We start from the raw sequence: 14,629 nt of genomic DNA, 5'->3' as shown, positions 1-14,629 counted from the left end.
GTGTGCTGCCACCGTAGTCTACTCCATCTCGAGCGCAGGCGTGCACCGGCGAACGGGAGAGCAGGTCTTCGGAACCTCTCGCTCTTGTGATCCTGGACTGGGAGAAAGCGAATAAGGTTTTTGGGAAGCGCTCCGTTCGACTGCTCAAGATCTTCACCACGGCTCGTCCTCCGTCCAAGTCTGGCGTTGCGGCGTACCATCATCTTCGAAGTCATTTGTTGTGCTCCATCCGCAACACCGTCGTTGTTCCGTCAGCACCGCTTGTCATCACAGCTGCACCCGCTAAGTACGTACGCCGTAATCCGATCTGTTATTTTAGCATATTTTTTGAGATCATGAAGTTGTGCTTGCTATTGTCTAGTATGTTAGAGAATTGCATGCTAGATTTTATTCGTGTTACGATAAATCAGTAGCTCTCCATCAGGGCATCGTTTTCAGATATGCAGCCACCCTGTGCCCAACTTGAATTTCTTCATTAAACGTCGATCTCCAAGGGGGTCGAGAGGGCTGCCCCCAGGAAGTTGCACCATCGGCCTATATCCTCCTCCAGTGCTCCCTTGAACATCGGCTTCCAGGTTGTTGTACACCTCCACAGCTTTCTCACCACCATCTTTATATCTCTCCAAGCTTGTTTTCGAAAGATCATATCATTTCTAGTTAGCCACAAACACCAACATACTCCAGCAGAGATGCTGTTGATTGTGTCAAATTTTTTTACCACATGGCCATTTACTAGGCATATCCAGATAGGATCCAATCTGCACCTCAGCAAAAGATTTTACATACATCCACATCCTCTTAGTTACTCCCTCCATCCTAAATTACAATTCGTTTTAACTTTTCTACATATATCACTTTGCTATATATCTAGATATATATAGGCGCATGGCGCAAAAGTGATGTTATCTATAAAGGTCAAAATAAATTGTAATTTGGGATGGAGAGAGTACTACACATTTAAAGAAGAGGTGCTAGATGGTTTCATATTCATCGCAAAACTGACAGGTAGCCGGTTTAATTATATTCCTTTTCAACAAATTGTCCACGGTCATCAATTGGTTTGTGTAGTACGTATGTTTTTTTTTTACATTTCTCACAAGCAGGGTGGAAATTAAAGGGGGCCATGGCCCCCATGCCCTAAATATACAGTAAAGTTGGTACTGTACATTGATGTTTAATGCTTAATTACATGGATCGGTCCTTTGTATCTCTGGTCGAGCTCCACCTCTGCTCACAAGGATCGCTTTTCTTTGCACATGTACCGTAGACAAGAAAACAAGTGGCGGTTTAGCTACATCCCAAATTCTGTTGCAATCAACCATCCAGCTGCTACAATTGTCTGCTCGATGCTGGTTTTATTTCTTTGCGTTCTTCTAGATCATATCCAACTCGGTGCTATCTTATTTTTTGTTTGCATAGCCAAGCGCACACATACTATTGGGTCACGTCATGCTTGATGCTTGTAGTTGTGTGACGATGCCGGCATGGGTTTTCGGCTAGTTATTCAACAAATACGTACTATGTAAACCAGCGTGGTGAATGGCAACAGATCAGCAAGCTCCGGGGACGAAGCCGACGACCTTGTTGCCAAGATCGTAGAGCACGCCGTGCGTCTTCGGCTGCATACGTGTTCCCGATGATGGCCATGTCGGCGTCGTCTTTGTTGGGCGCGAACCCCAGGCACGCCCGCGACTCGCTCACCATGTACAGGATCCCCGACGCGTCCACGTCCAGGCTCGCGCCGCCCTGGAACGCCATCGACACCGCGGGGAGCGCCTTGCCCTCGCCCCCCTCGAGGTCGTAGCAGGTGTCCAGGATCGAGACCCCGGGGGCCTTCTTGTAGCCCAGATCCTCCATGGCCTTGGCGAACGCCGACCGCAGCGGCGAGTACGCCTTGGGTGGCAGGCGCGTGATCACCGTGCCGGAGTCCACGAGCGCGCCGGCGGCGAAGAAGAAGGACTCCGGGATGGGCAGCGGGCGCCCGTCCTCCTTGATGCCAGTCAGCCCCACGTAGTAGAAGGTGGGGCCCTTGTCGGTCAGCATCGGCGTCAGGCGCGCGTTCGCCGCCGGCCGAGGTCCAGGAACCCGGTCCCGGACTGTGCCGCCGGGAGGCAGTACGAGAACACGCCGCCGTACTTGTCACGCGCCTGCGCCGTCAGCGACGTCTTGCCGCGGCCGAGGTCCATCCGCCCCGCCGACCGCCCAAACAGCCCGCGGTTGTCCTCGCCGCACCGGAACCTGAACTCCTGCACGCAGCACACACGCGCACGTGCCATCGGCCTGCACACGTCAGCCCGCAGCTGTTACGGTTCCCGCACGTATAGAGAAAGAGAAACAAGTACCTTGACGGCGTCGGAGGCTAGCGTGAGGGTGCGTGGGCGTAGAAGCCGACGGTGGAGGAGCTGTCGCCGTACCGGACGCCGTAGAGGCAGTGGCCGCCAGAACAGCCGCAGCCCGCGGATGTCGAGGTCGGAGCAGTAGGACGACGAGCACGAGATGTTGGCGTATGTGGACGACTTGGCCGGTGTGAAGAGCGGCTCCTGCTGCGGGTAGCAGGACTCCACGCACGGCTGGCACTGCACCCACGTCGTGTCGCTGCCGGTGTCGAATACCACCGTGAGCCGCTCCTCCGGCGTGCCGAGCCCGATGGCCACCACGTAGTTGCCCGTGCCCACCGCGTTTCCGGATGACGCCAGAAGCTTCGCTGACGCGGCGGACGACGACAGCGGAGTGGGCTGGAGCTGGACTGACGGCGCGGACGGCGGCGCCGCGCGCTTCGGTCTCACCTGGCCGGTGGTCTCGGTCACACGGCGGTGGATGTACTCGACGCGCGGCTGGTCCGCGGCGAGGATCTCCTCGTGGGAAGGCGCCTTCCCGTGCTTGTCAGCCAGTGGCGAGCACGGGCCGAGCTGGTGCACGATCGGCATCCTCGTGCCCGTCGCGGCGCCGTGTTTGTGCTCTGAGTTTTCAGACAGAATGTTCGGTTGAAGTCGGAATCAAATTCTAGTACAAAACTTCCAGTCCAGAATATTAAGAGCTACTTCGATTGATTTTCACGCAATTCAGATGAGATCATTTTGACTCGAGATGAGTCGCGGGACGAGGGGAATGTGTCACTGACAGTTAACTCTGGACAAGTACTAACTAGCCATGTTTACAAAACTTCTCCCTCAATTGCACTGAACTCTGAACAGGTTCTTTGAGAGGAGGTAACCGAGGCATCTTCCAAGCACCGTAACACATCTCTTCACTTTATACATTATTGCACTTCTATGAATATTCGTGGCTCGTTGTAAGAGCTGTGCATGGCTCTGGATTCTTCATGTGGCCACGCATAGTTAAAAGTTGCTGGAGAATAACTTAACCACAAGCTTCATATAAGTTGCTATTGAATCTTTATTGTTTTGTTTTATATCCATTCAGATATTTGTTTGTATAGTAGCAGTTAGTGAATTCACAAGTCGCAAGTCTCTTGTCGATTAATGGCCGTAAGGAAACCAATTCATCCAAAACGTGGAGGAAAAGGAAACAGAATTCATACGAACTAACCCTAAACCCTTTTTTTTTAAAAAAAAAAAGAGAAGTGCCAAAAGGTAATTGAATCCTTTTTTTTTGCGAAAAAGGTACTTAATCCAGTTAGTGAAACAAAAGGACGAACAATATGCAAAGCATGAGATGCAGCAGGACGACACACAGTCTGATGAGCTATCCAGACCCAGATGATGCAACCGCAGCACCAGCAAGCAGGAGGATGAGGCAGAATCGTCCATGGCCGGGGCAGCAAGAAGCTGCCATGGCGATACAGTCACTTGGTGGCTTGGTGCCATGTCCCATGACCCATGTATTTATAGGCCTGGGCTTGCGATGCGATATGACTCTGAGTCTATGAGCAAGAGCCTTGCATACTAGTTGATGGGTCTATTTTTGGAGCGCTCCTGATGGCGAGTGGTAAGGCATCGGTTTTTGGTACCGGCATTGTCCCTGAGTCTGGGCTGCCGGCGGATGCAGCCATGCAGGGAAAATCGATCGGTATTGAAGGCTGCAAGTGGCGAGTTATCTCCAACCATTCTTGTATCTGCTTCAGTAGCTGATAGAGAAAGATTATGGTACCTCGATTTTGTTCAGGTTACAGCTGTGAAGCAACCCTTTAAAAATCAAACCTCGTTTCTGACAGATTTATTCAGGACAGTTTTTCCTTTTCCGACAGATATGAGCTTGTGCTGCCGATAAGATCAGGAGCGCTGGATGTCTGAATGCTACTGGAAAACTGTCCTTGAGGGTGAGCCTGTACTGCTGCAGCGTACTGGACAAACGGGTACGTGCGATCTTTCTGCTGCATCAAGTGTACGTACTACAATCTTGTTCGAGAAAAAAATATCTTAATGTTTCCTGGTTCAGGATATGATCACTTTTTCTGTCTATCTAAATGAAAATTTCCTATAACCGACGGAAGGGCCGAGCCCAAGTGGCCTGCGAGTTGTTTTGGATGGTGGGCCAGCTGGTCTAACAACGAGATAATTTAGGTCAAGGGATTTCTAATTAGCCCAGTTCTATTCATTGCGTTTTATTGCGAGATAATTTAGGAGGATTTTATTGAGAGTAAGAACCAATCTATAGTTTCTAGTCTTTGATACATCTCAAAAAATAAAGTCATAGGTACCAACTTATAGAGAAAAGACCATTAAGCAAAGTTGGAGTTTCCCCTCTGGCCTCTGCCTCCTATCTCCACCACACCCGAGCAAGTCCTAAATGAGCATCTCCACCGGTATCATCTCCCTATCCCTCTATTATAAAAAAAAACTTAGGAAGTAAAATAAATGTTTATTGAGTGCTTTCTGGCATCATAATACGGATATTTTGTTGCATTAAAAAGAAATACTCACTCCGTCCAAAAAGAATGCAATTATGACCATGAACGTGAACAAGTGCTTAAACAGATTCATAGCTAGAGTCAGTATTCTTTTTGGGATGGAGGAAATATATAATTGTTTAAAAAGTTAAGGCTGTTGGAAGTGTCAAAACAATTGTCCGATTAGTTATTTAGACTGGAGAGGCCCCCACAAAGATAAAAATTTAGGAATATATTATTTGAGTATATGGATGTAATTAAATCGGATTATATTTATTAATAATCAATATATTGTGTCCTATGGGTAAAGTCAATTAGTTTAATTTTTCCTTCTTCCTAGTTTTTTGTTCACTATCATCGTTGTCCCCCTACCCTAGGGCAGCTGCCATCCTCCATAGCTGCTCCCAAGCAACCTAGTACCCTACCATCACCATCTCCATCCCCCTCGTCTCCTTTTCCTCACTCCCTATGATTTCTGCACATGACATTTTCAGTGTTTTTATGTGCCGACTTGATTGTTCTTTTATAAATACAACCTAGTGGTCCTCATCGCTTCCTTTATAAATCATTTAAAAATATATAACATGAGCTGAGAACAATTGCATATATACAACCACTCCAAAAAAACATAGTAGGGGTGAAAATCTATTCTAAGCCTGAGAGTACATGGTGCTCGACTCATGGTCTACAACTACAGTCCCCTTTGGCACAGCTTACGGGTGCTTTGGCTTCTGCACTGTAGCATATTTGTAGCAGAAAACCGGTGAAGTAAAAAAAAACTAGCTTCACCGGCTTCACCCTTCCCTTAATTCATTTTCTTTCTCGATCTGCTTCACGCAACAGTACCGAATGCTAAAGCCCGAGTCAGCACAAGGTGTGCCAAAGGGGACCCACAAGTACTTAGGGGGTGTTTGGTTCTCTAGGAGCTCCTAAAATTCATGTCACATCGAATATTTAGATACTAATTAGGAGTATTAAACATAGACTAACTACAAAACCAATTGCACAGATGGAGACTAATGTGCGAGACGAATCTATTAAGCCTAATTAGTCCATGATTTGACAATATGATGCTACAATAAACATGTGCTAATGATGGATTAATTAGGCTTAATAGATTCGTCTCACGAATTAGCTTCCATCTGTATAATTAGTTTTATAATTAGCTCATGTTTAGTCCTTCTAATTAATCTCCGGATATTCGATGTGACATGAATTTTAGTCGGGACTAAAGATCCAAACACTCCCTTAGTTTTATCTGCTCATAAGCTCATGCATTTTAGATTCTATTTGGAGGCAGTCATTAATAAAAAGTAAAATATATGCGAGGTATAGTAATTCGCACGGTGTGTACACATATTTGATAGAACTCCAACACTTCGATTCCCAAAAAAAAAAAGTGAAAGCTTAAATGCACATACATACATCATCAAACTTCAAAATGTTCTGCGTCACTTCACCATTACCAAAATGCATACACCTTTTCAATACGAACAATGCGACACAAAATGCATACACCTCTTCACCATTTCCCCGCGTAAACCTACTCTTTTTCTTTCCCTATCGGAGTTCACAATGCTATATATACATGTCCACGCTCCCTTACCGATTAAGCTCCATATCCTGATGCAATCTATGCTCAGTGATTCGCCCTATTGGCCATTGGCCAATTGCTAATCCCACTGACTGCAACTCTGACTGTATCGTGGGTCGTGGCACGCCCACAAGGCCACAAGGCTTTACCAACTGTACGGACAAGAAGACTTCGCCGGGTGGATTCTGCTCAGACGTTCAGAGACCAGTCGTAGTTCATGTAGGAGACGTTGATCGGGCCGCCATCGTTCAGGAGGTGCGTCAGGAGCCCGGCTTTGGTCGGGTCCAAGTAGTTGAGGAGCCACCGGAGAATGTCCCTGTCCTGCCCAAAGTCAGCGCTGTACCTGAAAAACACCACATCGGTCATGAATGATCCCAATCTCTTCTTGAAATGAAATCACAAGAGCTGCCCACCGAACCCATGGGCAAACTAGCTGTCTGTTGTGACATCTGAGCATGAACTGAAGCAGAGCGACCTGCCAAAGAGAAGTGCAGAGCTCTTACCATTTGACGATCCTGGTGAGGTGGACGGTCCGGCTCTCCAGGTCGATCTCCACGCCGCCGTGGAGGAAGAACTCCCTGGCCGCGTGCCGGAGCTCCGGCTCCACGCCCTGCGTCGTGTAGAAACGAACGATCGGGCTCGACCGCGTCGCGTCGCACAGAGCGAAGTGCACGAGCGGGTTCGCCCTCCGTTGCGCGAGCTGCACGATTATTCAGTGCACCGATGATTACTGATGGGTGATTACACCTAACGGAGCATTGCAGAGCTGCAGCGCTGATGGCAACTGAACTGAATGGACCGCACGCGTACCTCGAGCCTCCTGTCGTTGGAGCCGAACGGCTTAGCCAGCGTGTATGGCTGCCGCCGGTTAGCCCTGAGGATGCCGTTCCTGATGGCCGCGAGGGAGTAGGGTTGCCCGCCGACGATGTACTGGAAGTCGGAGAAGAAGGGCCGCCGGTCGACGGCCCCTGGCTGGCCGACCCGGATCACGGCGTGGATGGCCATGGCGTTGTGCAGGTTCAGGAAGAACGGCAGCCGCTCCTCCGCCGGGAGCGCGGTCATGTCCGCCCGCTGGAGCTCCTGCACCAGGTTCGCGTACCTGACACACCAAAAAGGATATATCGTTAGTAACCCACTGACATTGCCTGAACTGACGTGATCCTGAGATTCTGAGTAGCGCAAGCAGAGCTGCGAGATCATGCTGCATGCATTTCCCACCTTCTGAACTCCTCGCTGGCGGCGATGCGGCTGTAGTCGAGGTGGCGGCGGTCGTCGGAGGCGTAGGCCTCCAGGATGGCGAGCATGATCTTGGTCATCCTGTGCCCGACGGCGGCCGCCGGCTTGGGCTCGCCGTCGTTGGTGGAGCCCCGGAAGTTGTAGTACTTGGGGACGGCAGGGTCGTGCTCCAGGAACCGGTACAGGTTCTGGCTGCCGTCTTCGAAGTCGTTCTCCCTGCACGCAACACGGTATCATGGACCCGTGAGCTGAATGACGTTGCAATTTGCGAGAGCAGGTCGCGAGCTGAATGTTTGGTACAGTAACTGCTATGGATGGATGGTGCGCTGACCTGAAGACATGGTGGATGAAGTGCTTTCTCGCGAGCTCCTTTCCTATCTCCACCGCCTACAAACAACAGTTGCGTAGCTGTCAGTTGCTACTCTAATATTAGATCAAGGGTGCAGAGACAGTGGATGATCATCATTCAGCACGAGAATATGGCTGCACCAAGACATTCAGTATGCGCACGGTTGAGCCTTTTTGGCCAGTTTTTTGGGGATAGAAAAAGAGGAGACACGTAGGGTTTTCCCTTGGTCAGTTAACCGTCTTAACCGTCAGTTGACAGTTGTTAATGTGCAAAGAACAGTGGACGGTCTCATTGTCGTCTGATCCTACCCTTACAAGTCAGCCAAGATGAGGCTTTGGCCAGCAGCTAATTTGCTTCCTGTCTAATTTGGTTTGATAAAAACATGCAATGGAGTTCTTCAGACCAGAAGATAACTTGCTGACGAAATCAACCCACAAGATTCGTGAACGACGCCTTCAACCTTAGCACCAAAGGTTCTTATCCAAAACCATGATGATAATAAAAAGGACGAAAGACAAACTACACTATTCAAGTTCATCGTCCACCACACTCTGAATCTGCACGCCGAAAAATCCGTCAGGTGGTGCGGATGCAACCATGACAGCGACTAGATAGGACAGGGACGGCAACACGGAGCCGAAGTCAAATTTCGTAGAGGAAAATTAGGGGACGGGAACCCACCCACCCGATCAATTGTTGGGCCGGTGCTTAAGCACCAGCGACTCGATGACCTTATTGGCCTCTGCTTTCCGTTCATCCACTAAGACTCATAAGAGCAAATCGTAAGTCCCAGCCTTCTATTTCAGCAGTTTAACCTTTTTTGCCCCCCAGTTGTCACGTAATCGAAGCACCACCCCAATCACGTTCATAGTTCCTACTCATGATCTGATAGAACAATTTATTCCCACTCATTCAAAGATTAGGTCAAGCAGGCGTGGAAAAAACAATCTTAGTACGAAGAAGATTTGTGCAGGGAATAAAATCCTCTCTTCTCCTAGCACGTAGGCCAATCAGAAGGGGTAGTAGTACTCACGAAGGTCGGATCGTGTCATGGTGACCGCGTGAGTAGTAACAATTGTACTCCAAGGCTGGAAAGCAACGTGGTTGGCACACAATCTCACTTGTACAGTTGAGCACGACCGACCGGCTCCCATCATCCGCATGCGATGATATGATCAGGACCCGACTTGCACCTAGCCACGTCTACGGGGGCGCCTTGGAGCCGTCTCTCGTATCGTATCGTACGAGACGATCATTCACCGGCGATCGGCGAAAAAATGGGATTGGAAATGGTTGGGCCGGGGTGGCAGAATTGGTCAAGGCGTGCGCGCGCGAGGCGCGGACGCGAACGCGATCGACGGGGCGGTTTCGCGCCGGTGGGGCCCGGCCGCAACGAACCAAACCAGCCGAACGAATCGATCGTTCATCACGCCATCATGCCATGCGGGTGTCGGTGTCTCCCCCGCCGCGCCGCTCCGTTCCGGTCGCCTCTGCTGCCCAGTGCCCACCCCGCCCCTTGCGGTTGCGCCGCGGGAAAACCAGGCCGAGCGGGCAGGGCGATTGGGTTGGGGGGGGACCCGCGGACCGGTTCGGCACGGCAGCACGTAACGCTCCCCCACACGCCCGCCGCACGTGACGCGATCTCGGGGCGAGTTTTGCGCCCGGGCCCCTCGCTTTCTCCGTATTTCGTATGGCCGTGTGATGATCTCTCTCGTTCTTGACTTCTTTCCATCATCGATCCATTTTCCCACCCCGCATGGTTTTCAATTTTATTTGGAACAGCACTGGGCCTCAATCCTGAATGGAGCGACGCCGACACATCCCATTTCCGCGATCCATTTTGTACAATTTTATTTGGAACTTAAGGAGCCATGGGGTTAATATTACTTTTGCATTTTCTACACTTTCTTTTGCCTGTGCGTGCTTGCAGCTTCTTAAAAATGCAAGCCTAACTAGAAATGCCGCGACATGCTTGAGTTTTCTTTTGCATTTTTGTTGCCCTGAGATGCCATACATGGCCTAACTTAAGAGCATTGAATTCTGGTTGGCCATCATGCCTAATTGCCATTTTGCATTGCCCCCTCCATACAGATAAACTGTTTATTTATATTTTTATATCAGAAGGCATTTAAATGTACTCTATTTACTACTCCTAAAACTAAGCCGTGTTTGATTCGAAAAAAATAGCACGATGAGGTTCTCCGAAGAATCCCATCAGCCCAAGACGATATGAGGTCTGCCTATCTTAAACTTACTGTATCCAACACGGCAGAAGCCGAATAAAAGAAATTACTAATGCTAACGCATTATAATGGGAACAAATGACACTCTCCCCCTGCACCCGTCAACTATTCCCAAATCAAGCCCCTTATATTAACTACTAGTTCACGACCACTATTCATCCATGCATAAACAAAGATCAAGCAGCATGCACCGAAGCACCCAACGAGTAAAAAGTCAAACGATGAAGCAGCAGCAATGGCAATCTAGGATGTACGGCGACTCACCTTCTTCCTGCTGCACGCCAGATGGTTCACGATGCCGTCGACCATGTCGGCGCCGGAGAAGCAGTTCTTCACGAGCTTCACCCTGACGAACCTGTCCTGGATCGGCAGCCGGTGCCGCAGCACCCTCACGACGCCCACCATGGCGTCCTCGGCCTCCTCCCCCTCCTTGCCGCCGGCGTCGTCGTCGAACCCGTACACGGGCATCCGGGGCGCCGAGTCGGGGCACCGCCGGCCCGCGAGGTCGCGCACGCGGCGCTCGAACTCGCCGCTGTTGCGCAGGGAGTTGAGCACGACGAGCCCGCCCAGGAGCTTCTCGTTGAGGAAGATCTGGGGCACCCGGGCAGCGGCGCCCGCGCGGGAGGCCAGCTCGGCCTCGCGCTCCGGGAACACATCCAGGTTGATCTCCACGTAGGGCAGGCCGGACTGCCGGAAGAAGGCGCGCACGGCGGCGCAGTCGCGGCAGCCCGAGCGGGAGAAGAAGCTCACCCGGCCCTTGATGTGGCCGCCCGAGAAGGAGTACCCACCGTCGTCGTTGCTGTCAGCCAGAGAGATGTCGTCGTCCTCGGCGGCGATCGCGTCCTTGAGGCGCACCGTGACCTTCACGTTGGGCAGGTGGATCTCCTGCACGCCGTAGGTGTCGGCCGCGGCGGGAGGCGCCGAGGACTCCTTGAGCGACGAGATGCGGCGGGTGATGGCCGAGGACAGCACGGCGCGGCGGTCGCGGAGGAACCGCCCGATGGACGCCACGTCCACGGCGACGGCGGCGGCGGCGGAGTTCGCGGAGGCGGACCGGTCCACGGGCCTCTGTCTCCCTCCCGCTTCTGTTTCCTCTGCCTCCTCCTCTGCGTAGCCGTGCGGCGCGGGCGCGGAGAGCGCCCTGGCCAGGCCCGGCGGCGCCTCGGGCTGCGGCAGGTGCGGCGGCGGCCGCAGCACCGCGCCCTGCAGCATCCTGCGCGCGTAGTACACGTCCCCAACCTCGCCGGCGCCCGCCGCGGCGGCGAGCCCGGGCGACGGCGGGGTCTCCGGCCGCGGGGCTGGCGCCGGCGGCTCGACGACGCCACGATCCCGTTCCTCCTCCTTGCTGTCCGCGACGGTTGGCTCCGGCGGAGGCGCCTGCTGCTGCGGCGGCGGCGCGGGGGCGACGTGGTGTGGGAGCGCATCGAGGCGGGCGTGGTGGTGGTGGTGGGGCGCGAGCGGCATGGCCACGAGGGTCTCTTCTCCCATGGCGCTCCTCCCGGACTGGGTTTACGAAGGAACGGACCCGAGCGCGAGGGGACGGGACGGCAACGGTATTTGTGTGTGGTGGTCCGGCTGCGTAACGGGATTTGGGATTTGGTCTCAGGCTCTCAGCGGCGAGGCGAGCGCGGCTGGCGGGGGGTTTAAGAACCGCCGCGGGATGCGCCGCGCCCACGACGGGGTCCGAGCGTGGACGCGGTGCGCGCGGGGGGCGATGCGGCGATGCCACAGGCAGGTCCCTGACGCGCGGGGCCCGGCGTGCGTGCGTGCGTCCGCTCCCGCGAAGTGTTCAACGGCCGGTCGGTCAGTCAGGCCCGGAGCGTGAGGCCGCCGCGCCGAGGACGAGCCACCCAACTCCCCAAGTGCCGAACCGAGCGACTCCCGGGCCGTGTGACTGGCGCGGCGATCTCGGTGGGTTCCTTTCGTTTTCCGGGGCGTTCGGCGCCGCTGCCGCGTCCGGGTCCGGCCGGCGCCGGCACGGCACGGCTCGGGTTCCTGGCCTCGCGGTCTCGCCGCCGTACGCGGCGGGATTGGAGCCACTGAGCCGAGCGACGTGCTACGGTCTGTATACGCCTGACCTTTGACTTCGTATGTATAGACCATAGACTGGTACTATGTGGCGCGGCGGACTTTGGCTGTGGAATTCAAGCCGCCGTCAGACGCTGGCGCCTGGTACGGGCAGATCTCTCCGAGTCACGCGACGGACGCTGACACACAACGGATACGGCCGGAGAGAGGAGAGGCTACTAGCAGCATACTAGTACTACGAGATCTTTTCGTATGCCATCGAAACCGTCAAGATTCGAGCAGCTTCGTCAGAGTTTCCACTGCCGGACGAAAGAAAACCGGCGTGTCTGTCCGAGAGCCTGAGTACGAATCCTAGTCGTTTTCACGCTAGGAACGAACAAGTCGCTACGGGACGGTCTCGCACTCTCGCTGCATCGGGTTTGCCGGTCAAGCGCCAAGCGAAGGCCTGAAAGGAAGCTCCGATCGCTGTCACTTTCAGATCCTCCCGGATATAGCCCCACGCCTGCCCGCCGAAGTATCGACCCTTCCGACACCAGCGGATAAACAAATGCGTGCGGTTGCAAGAGAAAAGGATAAACAAACGCGCCAAATTCAGAGCGCGTCGTGGGCTCGTGGCCTGCTGGACCCATATCCGGTTTCCTGTGCCATTTGGTCCCCGTTGAAACGGTGCTGACTCCTTCAAGTGTATACGCACCTATAAGCATCAGTGCAGTGTGCGGTGAAGACACTTGTATCAAAGAAGAATGATTGCCGATGCTGTTATGAACAAGTAGCCCATTTCTTCCGCTCTGTTTTTTTTTCCCTTTTGGAGCTGTGAGTTTACAGTTTAGTCTGAAGAAAATTGGCTGTTCGTGCATCTTGTGAAAGCAAGCCCGTGCCTTACCCGACTCACATAACTAAAACACATCAAGTCAATGGTTATTTCAAGGAGATTAACACGGTGCTGCATCAGCTCGTGCTTCCTCACATGCTCATGCGTTTGACCTGATACTGACCACTGAGTTTTCTTTTTTCCTTTTTCCCCCGGCGCATCACCGAACCGTGACAACCGTCCTCGCTTGTAAGCCACAGTTGTTGAGACTTGGACGCTAATTCGACAGTCGCGACCATTTCAATTCGAGGAGTGAAGCTCGCGTACGCTTGGCCAACCTCACGGTCACGGGCGTGTGCATATGCGTGCTCATGAACGGTTCAAGTGTTTGGACCTATTCTTTTGAAAGGCAAACTTTTTTGGACTTGGTTTCAACATCAACGCGTCAATTGGTGAAGCCACACCTCCTTTTAAATTTGCGCTCTATTTAGGACGCATGCAGACGTCTCGGCAGGTTTGTTTCAACGACAAGTCGGCAAACCAAACGGCGAGAACCGTCAACCGCGCGATCAGTGTATTTGATTTGGAACTTTCAGAGGGCGCGCAGTTCTTATTGGACGTCTCATTTCTGATACGTCGGCAGATTCTCAAGGGTGAGATCAGCGATTTTATTGGAAGAAGATAGATGGCGTCAACAAGGTCGATCGATTAATCAAAGGATCAAAGTTGAGGTTTGGTCCTTGATCGGGTCTGCTCATCCGTTTCACCTTGCTCGTGTTGCCGATCGATCTGCAGGCATGTGAAAAGTGCAGCAGGGTTGCGCTAGAGAAAAATGGGCTATATACTCGATCTGGTGTATAGGGCATTAGGGCGCGCGTTCACAAACAGGAGCATGATCAGAGAGGTGTATCGCCTCGTGCTTGGATAGTTGGATCGTTAAGAATTACACCAGGTACGTGCGTATGCAGGGGACGGGACGGAGTCCTCGAAGACATGGCCCGAGCACATGCGTGGTATCGGAGACCATAAAGCCACAGACGCATAGCGAGCAACGTGAGCCCGTCCGCCAGAACGGATTACAATATGCACACGAGTATTTCTGGAGACGACGAAGAAGGAGAGAGATGGCGCCGAGCGCGCGACAGCGTAGGCGAAGGGAATTGATCAGCACACGTGTACCTGTCGCCACGTTACGCTCAGGGCAGGGAACTCGCCTAACGCCCGGCCGCCGGCCACAGAGCACGCGACCAAACCTAACTGTGAAGCCGCAGCCGCCGAATTGATTGCCACGACATCGAGAGCGGCAAAACCTCTAGCACCATGTCACCACGACACCACCTGGGAATGGTAGGCGCATGGATAATACTACTAGTTGACGGCAAGATCCGTCCGCCTACCAACCTTGGCCGCCGCCGCCGCCGGCAAGGGGTGCGGCCGAACTGCTGTCTCTTTCCGCCTCTGCAGCCACGAACTTGGGACGAACACGCCACTTCCTCGCGGAACGCCGCCCCGCGGCAAC

General features: G+C 52.9%; 1 protein-coding gene and 1 pseudogene across 1 annotated transcript; both read right to left on the bottom strand.

The window, feature by feature from the left end:
• Window positions 1-1,550: 1,550 nt before the first annotated feature.
• LOC117837803 (aspartyl protease family protein At5g10770-like) lies at window positions 1,551-2,927 on the bottom strand (annotated as a pseudogene).
• A 3,318-nt stretch (window positions 2,928-6,245) lies between these two features.
• On the bottom strand, window positions 6,246-11,903 carry LOC117835491 (uncharacterized). Its single transcript, XM_034714831.2, has 6 exons — window positions 10,536-11,903; window positions 8,011-8,066; window positions 7,662-7,895; window positions 7,254-7,542; window positions 6,947-7,143; window positions 6,246-6,786 (listed from the first exon to the last, which is right to left on the bottom strand). The coding sequence occupies exons 1-6, from the start codon at window positions 11,757-11,759 to the stop codon at window positions 6,633-6,635; spliced, it is 2,154 nt and encodes a 717-aa protein (XP_034570722.1). The 5' UTR covers window positions 11,760-11,903; the 3' UTR covers window positions 6,246-6,632.
• Window positions 11,904-14,629: the final 2,726 nt, after the last annotated feature.

The sequence above is a fragment of the Setaria viridis genome, chromosome 9, assembly GCF_005286985.2.
Source record: "Setaria viridis chromosome 9, Setaria_viridis_v4.0, whole genome shotgun sequence".
Classification (NCBI taxonomy): domain Eukaryota; kingdom Viridiplantae; phylum Streptophyta; class Magnoliopsida; order Poales; family Poaceae; genus Setaria; species Setaria viridis.
Note: the sequence above shows the minus strand (reverse complement) of the source record. Positions and strands in the feature narration are given on the sequence as shown.